This window comes from Solenopsis invicta, chromosome 16, assembly GCF_016802725.1.
Source record: "Solenopsis invicta isolate M01_SB chromosome 16, UNIL_Sinv_3.0, whole genome shotgun sequence".
Classification (NCBI taxonomy): domain Eukaryota; kingdom Metazoa; phylum Arthropoda; class Insecta; order Hymenoptera; family Formicidae; genus Solenopsis; species Solenopsis invicta.
In genome coordinates, this window is record NC_052679.1 from 15,109,964 (window position 1) to 15,124,689 (window position 14,726).

Here is a 14,726-nt window from a genome sequence, read left to right on the forward strand (position 1 = left end):
CGTGACAATGACATCGAAATAATCACGAAATATTTGAGATTTCGATGTTCAATAACCACATTGGAAAAATCACATCGATGAAATTTAATCAAATCGATATCGATTCGACATCGGTTCGATGTATCATTTCTCACGGGAAATGTTCTCTGTGAAAGATTTCATAAGTTTATTTTTCAAAATATGTTTGCAAATTTTAAAAAGAAATTGAACTGATTTGAAATGTAACATATGTATCCGCGTTTCTGTTGCTTGAAAGAATGCATTGAATGCATTAAATTCATTTAAGATATATTTAAAAAATAAAAAATACGCTTTTACATCAACTTTGCGCATTATAATCAATAATTCTTCTCCAGACTTGCTTTTTTCACTGACACCTTGCTCAGTTAAGAAAAGTTTAATCGTATGCCAAAATTGCAGAAGTCTATCTACGCATTGATAATGGGAAAGCCAGCGTATTTCACATAATTTTTTTAATTTTAAATACCTAAAAAGTAAGTCTGAAGAAAAATTATTGATTATAATGCGCAAAGTCGATGTAAAAGCGTATTTTTTATTTTTTAAATATATCTTAAATGAATTTAATACATTCAATGCATTCTTTCAAGCAACAGAAACGCGGATACATATGTTACAATCCAAATTAGTCCAATTTCTTTTTAAAATTTGCAAACATTTTTTGAAAAATAAACTTATGAAATCTTTCACAGAGAACATTATGAACATAGTATTCTCTGAAAAAGAAAATCATAAAGTGTTACATAAAATTATTTTGGACCGGATTGCAATGAATATCTAAACGAAATAATAATGCAAGGTCACGAAAACGATGTTGCAACAGTTCAAGAGAATTGTGTGTCGTTTTATGTGACTGCTGCAGAAGAAATTCGTAAAAGGTTACCCATTAATAATTTATTTTTATCAAAGTTAAATGTTTTCCGACCATATATAACTTTATATAATACAGATAGAGAAACATCATTTAAAGATGTTTCTTTCGTAGCCAAAACTGTCGGTGGTTTTGAAGATGATTTAAAGAAAGAATGAATTGCATTGCCATCAGACTTTACAAATAAGGAAAAGCAAACTCTTTCAACAAGAACGTTTGACAAAATGTGGAAAAGAATTTTGCAATGTTACGACGTTAATAATAAAATTAGACAATAAAATGTAGGAAATGCGAGTCAAACGCGGTAATTGGTGCATCAATAAAATGTACAATATATTTAAGATTTAGTACAGCGAAATGTATACATTAATAGATCGGACACGTTTCAACTTTTCTTGAAGTCATTCTCAACAATAATTATAAAATAAAAAAATCATTTATGCTGACAACTGTATAACATGGTGGCCGCGTTGAACGAAAGAAAAACGTCTCATATTCAGCATGAGTTGTATCCGACTCGAGAGCAAAGAATTGAATACAGATTTAAAAAAAAAATTATAAATAAATATAAAGAAAGACGTCATTAAGTCAGAATTAATAAAACACAATAGATGTAATAAATAGAGTGCCACAGAGATTGTCAGATGTTTCCTTGTCAAACGCACGAACACAAAGTAAAAACTGATTATATGAAGGTTATATGAAGTTTTTTTTATTTATTATCATAAAGTATAATTTGTACTTTTTATTTGTGCTATTCATATCAACTTTGAAAAATAAATCATCTTACTATCATTTCTACATGTGATCATATTAAAAATATCATTTCCGGGACAAAAAACTTTAATTACTGGACACGGGACCAGTTGACAAATTCCGGGACAATCCGGGAAATTCCGGACATCTGGCAACCCTAGGTATGGTTGTCTCACGGATAGGTTGTCACAACGGCCATAACAGAAAACTAAACAATCGAATGCGTTTATTGACTGACGTCGAAGGATCGCGATAGCAACATCTCCCTCTCTACTACGCTTCAGACCGCTCTGGAATGCCGTAACGGAGACACGTGCGTTTGTTTTTTTCACACAGTAAAAGTAATTTTTTGTACATCTGTTTCGAGTCAAGTATACTTAAATTTTGCATAATAATATACCTTTTCGTGTATTCTTGATGCTAAATATGTGTTTCATGATATTGTTATATGGTTTTTCAAATAAACATTTATTTCAATTTATTTTGGGAGGTTATATTCTAAAACGTGTTTTGGGGCAGATTGTTTTAGATTGACAGGGGCTGGTTGTCACATCCCAGCAAACACCACGTTACATGTAACGTAAATGTTAGTTGTAATTTCCACATTAGTTATATAACAGTTACATTGTTGAGTGGGAAATTACAACTAACATTTACGTTACATGTAACGTTGTGTTTGGTGGGATGTGGCAACCAACACCATGCACGCGTGTTGCTTTTTCTTGTTGATTTTTTGGAATTTTACTACATAATCGTTTGTTTGTTTCAGAGCTAGTCATAAAAATTTCGTTACCAGAATTTTAAGTTCGTTGAATAGGAGTTATTCGTTTAAAGCGAATTTTAGTTACTTTATTTTTATTTTATTATAAATAAGAAATTTTTTGTTTTATTCTTTGGTACAATGAGTTACGTATGACATTTTATGTTTAATAAAAACATTCATATGATTTAAAGAAGTGTTTATTTTTATATTCTCCTCTTAATTAACTATGTGACTACCTACCCCAGATACTGTGACAACTATCCCTGACACGGGGTTAGAAGTCATACTTCTTTCTTTTCACAAAAATTATAATATTTTCTCAATCGATAATGTTACAGTCTTTATTTCTTTTTAAATTAAAATAAATACACTTTCCATGAATATATAAATGTTATTGCTAAACTAAGAACACGGGCACTAAAAATGCAAAAAAAAATGTGACTCCAACCCTGGTTTCCCCTATTAACATTTTGTTAACTGGGTATATATGTATATATATATATATATATATATATATATATATATATATATATAAACAAAATGAATAATTACTCATAAGTGTCGATTTCTTCTTTCAGTGGTTTAGAAGACTGGATAAGCAAATAATGTGATGTATTAGTTTGATGTTTTATAGAGGGTTTCTTAACATAATTCCATGAAGTGTTTGGCACAAACCTGCATTGAAATATAATATTAAGAAACAGAGAAGATTATTTTAAATTTAAAAAAATATTACAGTTGTAAAATTATTCTTGTATAGGAAAGTCAATACTTTACTGGTATATGATAACAATATATTATACAATATATTATAATAAACAAAACGAATACTTACTCAAAAGTGTCGATTTCTTTTTTCAATGGTTTAGAAGATTGTACAAATAAATCATGTAATGCATCACTATGTTTTACATATGGTTCCTTAACGTAATCCCATGAATTGCATGATACAGGCCTACATTAAAATATATGATTAAAAAATAGAAAAGATAAAATTATTTTCATCAAAATAAACTTTTATATAATACTATATAAGACACACAGATAACTAGATTACCAAAGAACTCAAAATAATTTAAATATTTCGCGACGTTTGATCAATACTTCCGTGTGTAAAAAATTAATGGAGTACTTAATGAATAACATTTTATGTACAAATTAATATGCACGAGTCATTCATGTCTTGTGCATTTTTCTGTGAAATACTTGAATTGTTGTAATAAATTATAACATTTACATATAACTTTTAAAATATACAATCTTACAGATATTTTTTTAAATATGTTAAAGGTATAGTCACACAACATATTTCATCTGATATCTACACACACACGCACGCACGCACGCACGCACGCACGCACGCACGCACGCACGCACGCACGCACGCACGCACGCACGCACGCACGCACGCACGCACGCACGCACGCACGCACGCACGCACGCACGCACACACACACCTACACACACACACATATATATATTGTCATATGGATATTGTGACATATGGCTATCTTTTTGGACAACAGAATGTGTATAGAATGTGTGAAAACTACTTATATAATTACTGATCATTTTTTAGTGCTTTTATAAAGTTAACGCACACACACCCAAAAAATATTTTGCTGAGGTAGCTAGATTTCTCGCTATTTTTTGTATCTCCTAAAAAAAATTGTTACATATAAAATTTATAACAGCATCCCCAGTAGCACAGTACATTGGCTTTACATTGGTTAACATTGGCGAAACATTGGTTATGTTGGGAGTACATTGGCTATCAATATTTCCCAATGAAGAGCCAATATTGGTCATAGAATTAATTGCACATGTACTTGTAATATTGCTCGCCAATTAATATACAATATTGCACTTACATTGGAAGTATATTGGCCAAGATTTACCAATCTAAGGCGAATATTGTTTTTTAAAGAAACAGTAATGTGCTGCCAATGTTACGAATCAATAGTTGTACGATATTGCACTTATATTGGAAATGCATTATTGATCAAGATTTTCCAATCTAAAGCGAATATTGGCTATAAAATAAATATTAATGTACAGCCAATGTTACGAGTCAATAATTGTATTGTAAATATTATTAATAGACGAAATAAATCTATAAATGAAGAAACCTCGATCTACATCCCAATGAGCAAACAATATTTTTTAATTGTTAAAAAAAATTTTTTTTAATAAAAATTTTTTATATTTAATTTAATTATTGTATTATATTAACATATATTTTCTAATTGCATTCTTACTCAAACAAATAACAGAAAAGTTATTCCAGATACTATTCCGCATTTGTGAAATTAGTAAAAAAACTATAATTTTATATTTGTTTATATAAATAATGTGCTTTAATTATACATATTTCATTTTTTCGATAACGTATATTAACCTCATCTACCAATTTTATACACGTATCAGCACAAAGTGTTTACAGGTCATCACGAGGAATCAGTTCACAGCGATCACACAAGTCAAGCAACGTTCATCGGAGTCGCGACTTGGATGGGTGACCGCTTGGGTCCTAAAAAAAAAATCGACTAATATTGCAACTCTAATATTGGTTAAAGATAAAGTGTCAACCTTCTAATATTGGACCAATATTAAAAACCCAATGCACAACCAATATATAATAACGTATTTATATTTTTTTTTCAATATTGGACCAATATTGAAAATCAATTCACACCCAATAGATAATATTAGGTTTACATGATTTTTTAATATTGGACCAATATTGAAAATCAATTTATACCCAATATAGAATATCAGGTTTACATTATTTCCCAATATTGGACCAATATTTTGTGCTACTAGGGATTTAACAATACTTTACAAAAAATTTAGGTCTTGTTGCCAATTATATAGTCAAATTTTAAAATAAGTATGATTGGCTTCATGAATAAGCGCTACAGACAAATTTTTTTCTAAATTTCAAAAAATAATTCAGATATAAATTCTGTGTCTGTTATTTTAAATTGGTTAAGTACCAAACGTATGCAATATTACAATATTTACTAATCATTTATCTACATTAGTTGATTTTTTTGCAGTCAAAAAATTGTGGCTGTATTTGCAGTACTATTTTGTTGAGTATACTGAATGTGTACTAAATAAAAATTAACTACACTTGTAATACGTTTAATTCTTAAAGCCTTTTCATTAGTAACATAAACAAAACGGATAATTACTCGTCAGCGATGTCTATTTCTTTTTTTATTATACACTGAGACGTAATGATTTCTGGACGTCTCGATTCTTCTACAGATCTATCTAATTCCATATTATTGTCTGAATTTGAACATCTGCAACATTTATATTAGTTTTTAATAAAGGGAAACAAAGTAATTAACATTTTAACATATCTTAATATACATCATTAGATTAAATTTGTTATTCTTAATTTAAGGCTTATCCTTCTCATATTTTAGATGTATTGATAGAAGAAATGAGGCTATGGCAAAACAGCAAAATAAGTACAAATAATTTATATCACAGATAAAGTATAAAATAACATAAAGGTATATGTTAGAAAAAGGGTAAAAAAGTAGTAATACAACATATATGATTAAGAAAAGATGTAGAAAACATAAGATAAAATTTATTATGGGAGAAATGAAGATCGATACTCTATGTAAATAAACACGTATAAATTATAAAATAACTAGAACATTATTAAGATATATTAATGACGCTGAAGTTAGCACACGGACTTAGCAGACGACCACCGCGCGACACGCTCGACGCAGCGGTTCTCAACTAGGTTTTAACTCACAGCAACTGCTGTATTCAAAAATTGTTTTAAGCAGATAATTTCATAACATACATTATATATCACTACAGAACAGTCGTACAAAGTCGTTCACGATATTTTAAGTTTACCAAAAAAAACATGCTAAAAACAATATATATGATGTTCTGAGAATTACAGGCTACATTCCAAAATAAATTCCCGGAAATATGTTTATATCTCTGCTTCTAAGAAGGCCTTTTTTTAAACTTTGCCCACACGTTCCGGATAACATTAGAGAGTTACCATACAATAAAATTTTAAGAAAAGGATCCTCTTATGCGTTGTCTACAATATAGTCGTTACGATGTTACGACGTTGCGACGGACCAATCAAAGAAGAAAATATATCATTTTTTCTTCTGTGATTGGTCAGTCGCAGAGTCGTAACATCTTAACGACTGCATTGTAGATCCCGCATTAGAAGCCGAGTTATACAAATTCATTTCCAAGATAGACGACAAAAAGTTGCTCAATTTGACAATAATTTATTTATATCTCGACTTCCAAAAGGATCCTTTTTTTTTAAACTTTGCACATACCTTCAAGATGACAAAGGGCTTAAAAAAGGGCTCTCTTAGAAGTCGAGAGATAAATAAATTATTATCAAATTGAACGATTTTTTGTCGTATATCTTAGAAATAAATTTGTATATAACTCATCTTCTGAGAGGGCCCTTTTCTTAAAATTTTACTGGTAATTCTCTAATGTTATCCCAAAGATGTGGGCAAAGATTTAAAAAAGGGCCCTCTTAGAAACAATGATATAAACATATTTCCGGAAATTTATTTCCGAATGTAGCCTATAATTCTCAAAACATCATATATATTGTTTTTAGCAGGTTTTTCTTTGGCAAACCTAAAATTTCATTTTGTACGACTGTTCTGTAGTGGTATATAAATGTATGTCCATCTGCTAGCTTCAGCGTTATAGATATATTTTAACATTATTATAATTTGATTGTAAAGTTACATTTCTGACCAAAATTTTAAAGAACTATTATATAAACGTTCTCATAAAAATCTGTTTTCTCTTTCCTTTAGTTATTGTTTTATTTTATTTTATATCCTGTATTTTAATAATAAATTCTTGAATGTGTACATACTTACTTGTGTTCAGACTGGATTCCTTCTAGATGATGGTCTCGTGAATGATACTCTAAATTCGTATATACATATTCTGAAGTAGGCACATGGTCCTCAATGTACTTGCCCCCCAATTTAATGCATCTGACCCAACGATTCTTCCATTGTAGAAAACAGTTTTGCATGTCTTTTGAAGTTAAGCCCTTGAGGAGCCTCGTCGTTTTATGTTTAATGCTGTCTATATTCCCAAAATGTTCACCTCGCATAACCCTTTGAATTTGAGGGAATAAGAAAAAGTCGTAGGGGACTAAATCGGGCGAATAGGGAGGATGATCCATGGTAGTTATGTTGTTTTTGGCAAAAAACTCACGCACAAGCGCCGAGTGTGAGGACGCATTGTCATGATGCAGGACCCAGTTCTTTTTCGCCCACAATTCAGATCGTGCACATTGCACACGTTCACATAAACGTTTCAAAACTTCAACATAAAATGCGGCATTAACTGTAAAACCTTGTGGAACAAATTCGTGATGGACCACTCCATGAATATCAAAAAAAACAATGAGCGTGATTTTGATTTTTGAATGACTCTTGCGTGCTTTTTTGCTGCGAGGTTCGTTAACCTGATCCCACTCTTCACTTTGTTCATTTGTTTTCGGATCATATTCGTAAACCCATGACTCATCTCCAGTTATCACTCTTGGCAAGAAATTCAAATCTTCTTCATTCTCTGTCCACTTTTGACAACAAGTAACACGTCGTTGTTTTTGCTCCTGAGTCAAAATTCTCGGAACGATTTTTGCACATAGTTTCCGCATGTTTAAATTTTTATTTAAAATTGTTTGAACACTACCTTTACTAATTCCCAGTTCATTAGCAATGATTCTAGTAGTAGCACGACGTTCTAACATTACCAAATCGTGAACACGTTGAATATTGTCTTCAACACATGACGTTGAAGGGCGACCCTCTCGCGTATCGTCCTCGACGCTTTCCCGTCCTCCTTTAAACCGCTCCACCCATTTATATATAGTTCTCCGATTCATAGCAGACTTTCCATAAACAGTTTCTAACATTTCAATTATTTCGTACCTGTCTTTACCAAGTTTTACGAGAAATTTGATGTTGATTCTTTGCTCAATTAAGGTATCTCGTTCCATTTTGGCCACGCAAAAAACTGCATTCACAAATACTGAAAAATACACACTTGATTGTAACCAAATTTGCTCTGATGCTTTTTCTTAGACGTCAAACCAGCATAGAAGCTTATAGCTTTTTTACTTAAAATATTTTTTACATAAAATTTAAAAAAATATTAGTTTTTACAAATAATTCTTAGGCTATATAGAGAATTAAATTAAAAGATATATAAAATATGCGGCAACTGTTAGCTACATCCGTAGAATTCAGTGCACAAACTTTTTGTCCATACCTTGTGTATAAGCACTCGAACATAACCAAACTTGCACTGATGGTTCATGAGGCTTCTCCCTAAATATTAAACCAGAAGCCTACAGTGTTGCCACATTGATAGAAAAAAATTCTGTGCAAAAACTTTTTGTCCACTCCTTATGCTCTATCTAACCACATTTATTGTAAGTGGCTTACACTTCTTATATGCCTTATAACTTAATAAATCTACATGTTTTTATAGCCAGTTGAGAATTTTACAGGTTGTATTAATTATGTTATACAATCACTAAACTCAATACATACTGGAAAGAGCCGTCCTATAGAAATCGTGTGTAAAAGGCCGGTCAGAGAGAGAGGTTACCATTATGTTGGCTGTCTCTTTTCTTCTTAAGCTCTTGAAACCCAATTTTGATGGTACAATCATATCTAAAAGTTAGTCAAACCTCCTAAAGTGCTTCTGAATCGTTCTCTGAACTCATCAGTCAGCATACTTTTGATGATGCTTGTACCGCTAAAAAAAGGCCTACGACAGAAAGAGACAACTAACATAACGTAACTCTCCCCCACCCCTCTCTCTCTCTCCCTCTCTCTCTGACCTCTTTTTTCCGGCCACGACTCTTTCCAGTATGTATTGAGTTCAGTGTATACAATTAAAACTTTTTAAATTTCCTTACTTTAATCCAGATCAATAATCGCTGTCTCTAGTAGTCGGATTGGAAATGCATTCAAAAAAACTAATCCAATTCTTGCCAGAGCAATTATTGATCTGGATTAATCCAATTTAGAAAGTTTCTGTTAAGTATCATTGCTCAATCCAATCAAAAATAAACACTCATTATGTTTAAGTAAATGCTCTCATTTTATTGTGATATTAATTTAGTAAAAAAAGTGTTTTAATAATGATTAAAACAGTGAACCAATTGCAATAACTATTTAACACAAAAATTAAATTTTTAATAATTTAGTAAATACCAGATATAATATTGAAATCATATAATTTATATACGTGTTTAAATAAATCTATGTAATTGAGACAAATATTTAATATTTCCAATATCGAAAAATATAATTTAATACAATTTCTTTATCACATGCTGAGATATGTGATAAAGAAATACAATCCCAAACTTATTTATTTTTTACTTAAAATATTTTTTACGTAAAATTAAAAAGAATTATTAGTTTTTACAAATAATTCTTAGGCTATATAGAGAATTAAATTAAAAGATACATAAAATATGCGGCAACTGTTAGTTTACAAAGTTGATTGTTACAAAGAAAAATACGATTATTTTACTTTTGACAGGATATTTATTGCAAGAATTTAATTCAAATTTATTAACGATTACGACGTTTTAGTTTGAGAACATATTTAAAAAAAAAGAAAATTTTCATAAGCTTAAGGAATATTCGCGAGATAATCCTTGACGTTGGATGGATCCAATTTTCTGAATCCATTTGCGTCACAAATGCCGACTTCGATATTGTCCGCAGTCATCTGTCCCTCGAAGCCTTCTTTCAGGGTCAGAATAGCAGTGTGAACGGCGTCGTCTAATTCCAGATCTTCACTGTACCTCTTTTCAAGGAACGTTTTGCCATTAATGAAATTTTTACCCATTGCGGTTGCCTTCCATGCAAAGTATGTGCCAGACGGATCGCATTGGAACAAATAGGGCCTGTCATTGTCCCAACCACAAATCAAAAGAGACACTCCAAAAGGTCTAACACCTCTGCAAATTAGCAATGACAATAACTTAGTATCGCTTATTTAATTATTTCTACAATTAGGAATTATGTGTCTACATTTAGTCAGGTAACTTTTCATCATTGGAAAATATATGTTTAATATAACATTTGAGTGAAAGTAAAAATAAGCAGTGATTGAAGACTAATGGCTTACCCAGATTGTGTGTACTCTTGCATGACCATTGCCACACGTTGCACGAGTTGCGCAGTCGGGATAGGTTCTCGATACACTAGGAGATACTGTTGTGCCATTTTCCGTGCTTGCTTCACTAACAGTCTGTAATCAGGACCCATACCGCTGTAGACCATGCCAATGTGCTTCGTGATCATTTCAACCTTGCTGACACTATGCTCATCGTAGAGGATGGACTTGTGTTTATTTTCCGTAGCAAGGACTACGCCGTTTAACGCCTTGATGCCCACGCTTGGCGCACCGGCGGCTACCGCAGCCAAGGCATATTCTATTTGCACTAACTTGCCTGACGGGCTATAAAATACAGTCATCAACATATAAATTACATAAAATACAGTAATCAACATATAAATTATTACATTAAATAATATATAAATTATTATAAATAATTATTATATGTTCTTGTATTTTTAGATTTGACATACATATATACTCTATAAAATTTGACAAGTCATCCTGTCATACGTTATGTTTGGCTATTTCAAGTAAAATATATTCGAATAAAATGATTATTCGTATATTTGTCAACAAGCCATCGATACTAACAAGATACCGTTAATTAAAACAAGAATTTTCATTCACGATAATTAGAGAATACACTGTAAGCCCGGTTTAGAGGTTAGATTACTATTCAATCTCTTTCTAAGACATCCGCTTTTTACTACAAACACCAAATATCGGCTTAAAACGCACTGTTTCTTATGAAATTATTACGTTATCATAAATATATTTACCTAAAGGTTGTTAACGAAAAACTGTATCGTTCTGAAGCCATGACAATTACTTTGCAACAATACGAACACGACACACCAACGACACACTACAAATACCACGAAGCTTGCTAGAAATGATTCGACAGTGCTCGAGAATCACTTCTGAAATGGTTGAAATGTCCCTAGGATATCCCTGCAATAAATTGGAGAATATGAAAATATTTCATTCGCAAATTTTAAAAGAATAAAAAAGCTTAACTCATAAATGAATTTCTTTACAACACAAATCAATAATTATATGTATATTTACTTATAAATGTATATAATTATTTAAGATTTTAGAAAAAGTAAAGGCCTTTAAATTGAAACAATCACATGTTCTTTGGTTATATAACATAAATTAAAATAATTAAAATAAAATAAATTTACATATATTAAATAAAAAGCATTTAAAAAATAAATATTGTTATTTAATAAAATAAAGTTATTTAAATTATTGCGTGGAATAAAAAAAAATAAGATGACATTTTAAATTGCTTTACATATTTACAAATATTTTTTTTATTATAAAAATTTGCTACTCTTTGAAATGTTAAAACAATGTCTGTATACACTTTTGCTAAATTAGAATAGTAAATGCATACATTTTAATAAAAAACTATCATTTATCTTATATCTTTCAATACTTTTACTAATAAAGAAGTATATAATTTAATTAAACTTACTAGTAAATACAATTATTGATTTCACGCTTTTATTTTGAACAAGGATAAATCTGTCGTTTAATTGCATTTTATTTTATTTCTATTTCTATACTCTTGACTGTAATCATCCTCTTCTCAAAAAGCACTACATCTTTTCTGATTTTATTTAATTATGATTAATAAATGCGCGGCAGTTTGACGATTATCTCGAAATTGATTGAAGTTCATTCGATACTTCTCGATATTTTCTTTTCTGTTTTATCGACCATTAACTCGAAGATGTGATTGAATTAAAATAAAAGAATCGCGCGTCACGTACACTCGGTTGTTGATGACGTACCGTCTACCGTACCGTGTCATTTCGATGAGCGATTTCGCTCCGAGTCACAAAAGAAATCGAATGACAGTATGAGCCCGAGTTTTCTCATTGATCGTCTGCGTGATACACCGAAACGTGACAAATAACTAGTCCGAATATGAATTGACTCGGATCGATAAGAGAGAAGAAAGATGATCGGCGATACAGCGCAGATCGACAAGGAGCTCGTCGAATGGATCGACGGTATCCCGTTTTCGAAACCCGCGAGGAACTTGACGAGAGACTTTTCAGATGCCGGTATAAATCTCTGATCCTCGCGTCAGAAGCGCTTTTCTTTTCTTTTACGAATAAATTTTGAAGATCTTGACCAAATAAGTTTAATCAGCAATTGATTTGATCGGCGGAACTGCTTAAGGCAGAACTTTTTTTTAAGTAACTAATCAAATTTTTGTTATAAACAATAGAAAATCAACAAAATATAAAAATACTCTTACTTGATAAGTTTATCACTGTTTAATTTGCCGTTATTAAAGTGGAAATTGTAGCACACGTGATTACTGAGGTAGGATTTCTATCAACATAAATTAACTTTAATCTCTATTTATTTTTATGTTCGTTTAGTTTAGGAATTAAAAAAAGATAAAGTCTAAACTTAAAGTTAATCTACATTTGTTAGAAAAAATATATAAGAGCTTAAATTTAATTTATAAGCAATCATAAGGAAGTAAGTTATAAGCAGCTAAAATTTGTAGAATATTTTAGTCTGATTAGATTCAAATCTTTTGAATTCAAGTTATATCAATAAAATTGTTAAAATCATTTTAAAATTTTAACAGCAAAGCAGTTGTGAAAATAATGTTATGTTTATAGTATCTGTGATTTGTGTTGTATCCCATCTTCGTAATGCTGAGTTGAGTTAATCAAAGTTTGATTGAACGCTGAATTACTTATGTCTCTCGGCAGTTCTCACGGCTGAAGTTCTGAAGTTGTACTATCCCCGACACGTGGAGCTTCATAATTATGTTCCAGCGAATAGTATAAACGCAAAAAAGGAAAATTGGAAGATGCTAAATCGAAAAGTACTCTTGAAACTTGACATAAAGTTGAGCAGCGATACAATCCATCAACTGGCAAACGGATCACAAGGCGCAATCGAGAAGCTGTTAACAAAGCTGAGAATAAAAGTTCTGAAGGACGGTATAGAATTGCACAGGCCAAAATTCAAGGACTCGTCACTAGAAAGCAATGTAGAAGGCAACTATATGCAGACCGCAACTAATCACTTTTGCTTAACGACCCAAGCAAAACAAAAAATCATTATGACATCATAGTGACTTCGAAATGATTATTTCGTCACTTTTCAATCGATCACAATTTATTTTAATGCCGTTTATTAATTTTAATATTATTATGATATGTTGTTTCTCTTGGGAACACTTTAAATAAAAATGTCTTGTTCATTTTTAATTTATAGTATTCTTCATAGGAGAAAAAATTGGAGATAGCTCGCCAGACAACGATCATTTCAAATCATCGATAGAAAGTTCAAGCCAGCTTGATACTGGCAACGAAACTCGTGAAATTAAGCCGTCAAAGTTTACGTGTTTCAAACGAGGGACCCTCGTTTTCTTCGGTTGGATCATCTGTTTCTTTCGTATATGGAACATCTTCAGTTACTTCCGCGTACTTCCGTGTTTTCGAAAGCGTGAGATATTTTCGATATATAAGTAAGACAATTTTTGTGATTAATTAAAAACGATGAATTTTCTAACGTGTTAAAGGCGATGCGCTCGTGAATGTCACGACGAAGTGGATTGAAGATGCAAATGATGAAAGTGTGCAACGTACTATTTACACTGAGCTGAAGCAGGAGCTGCGTGAAAAGGAGGAAGTGATAAGCACTTTGAACCACAAGATCGCGTATCTGGAGAGTTCGATGAAACTCAAGGATCTGCGGATCTCCAGTCTGGCGGCACAAATCCTGCAAAACGCCGTCGAGATGGATCAGTCTGCGAAATCTCAGTCGATCGACGGCGCACGCATTAAATTACGTTCGCGATCGCACAATTTTCACGAAACCAAAACGAATTAGAAATCCGTAGCAATTTAAATTGCAAACATGGTTGTAAAATCAGAAATAAAAGATAACAAGATTTATTATATTAATTACTATATCACACGCAGCAAAATTTCTTTCGCGTTATCACATCGACTTCTTTCAATTCAAATTAGGCTGCATGGAAATTAGCAATCAAATTTTACTCGTGTAATTCAATTTTTTGGCTAACGAAATAGTCGTTTTTATAAGATGATTTAAATAAACAATAAATTATTTGCTATACCTTAGCTC

The 14,726-nt window shown here is 31.4% G+C and overlaps 2 protein-coding genes across 2 annotated transcripts; one reads left to right on the top strand and one right to left on the bottom strand.

The window, feature by feature from the left end:
• Positions 1 to 9,992: 9,992 nt before the first annotated feature.
• On the bottom strand, positions 9,993 to 11,520 carry LOC105199290 (proteasome subunit alpha type-2). The gene is made up of 3 exons (XM_026136159.2): positions 11,375 to 11,520; positions 10,602 to 10,934; positions 9,993 to 10,431 (listed from the first exon to the last, which is right to left on the bottom strand). Exons 1-3 carry the CDS (start codon positions 11,413 to 11,415, stop codon positions 10,101 to 10,103), a joined length of 705 nt encoding a protein of 234 aa, XP_025991944.1. The 5' UTR covers positions 11,416 to 11,520; the 3' UTR covers positions 9,993 to 10,100.
• Positions 11,521 to 12,349: 829 nt separating this feature from the next.
• On the top strand, positions 12,350 to 14,722 carry LOC105199289 (sperm flagellar protein 1). The gene is made up of 4 exons (XM_011166302.3): positions 12,350 to 12,673; positions 13,340 to 13,630; positions 13,863 to 14,081; positions 14,158 to 14,722. Exons 1-4 carry the CDS (start codon positions 12,568 to 12,570, stop codon positions 14,466 to 14,468), a joined length of 927 nt encoding a protein of 308 aa, XP_011164604.1. The 5' UTR covers positions 12,350 to 12,567; the 3' UTR covers positions 14,469 to 14,722.
• Positions 14,723 to 14,726: the final 4 nt, after the last annotated feature.

What these genes read in the sequence shown, in the direction of transcription:
- LOC105199290 (XM_026136159.2), bottom strand. Translation starts at nt 11,415, where the DNA reads ATGGCTTCAGAACGATACAGTTTTTCGTTAACAACCTTTAG. An exon ending in TTTTCGTTAACAACCTTTAG is followed by an intron (nt 10,935 to 11,374) that starts GTAAATATATTT and finishes TGTATTTTATAG; the next exon opens with CCCGTCAGGCAAGTTAGTGC. An exon ending in CAAGAGTACACACAATCTGG is followed by an intron (nt 10,432 to 10,601) that starts GTAAGCCATTAG and finishes GCTAATTTGCAG; the next exon opens with AGGTGTTAGACCTTTTGGAG.
- LOC105199289 (XM_011166302.3), top strand. Translation starts at nt 12,568, where the DNA reads ATGATCGGCGATACAGCGCAGATCGACAAGGAGCTCGTCGAATGGATC. An exon ending in GAGAGACTTTTCAGATGCCG is followed by an intron (nt 12,674 to 13,339) that starts GTATAAATCTCT and finishes GTCTCTCGGCAG; the next exon opens with TTCTCACGGCTGAAGTTCTG. An exon ending in ACTTCCGTGTTTTCGAAAGC is followed by an intron (nt 14,082 to 14,157) that starts GTGAGATATTTT and finishes AACGTGTTAAAG; the next exon opens with GCGATGCGCTCGTGAATGTC.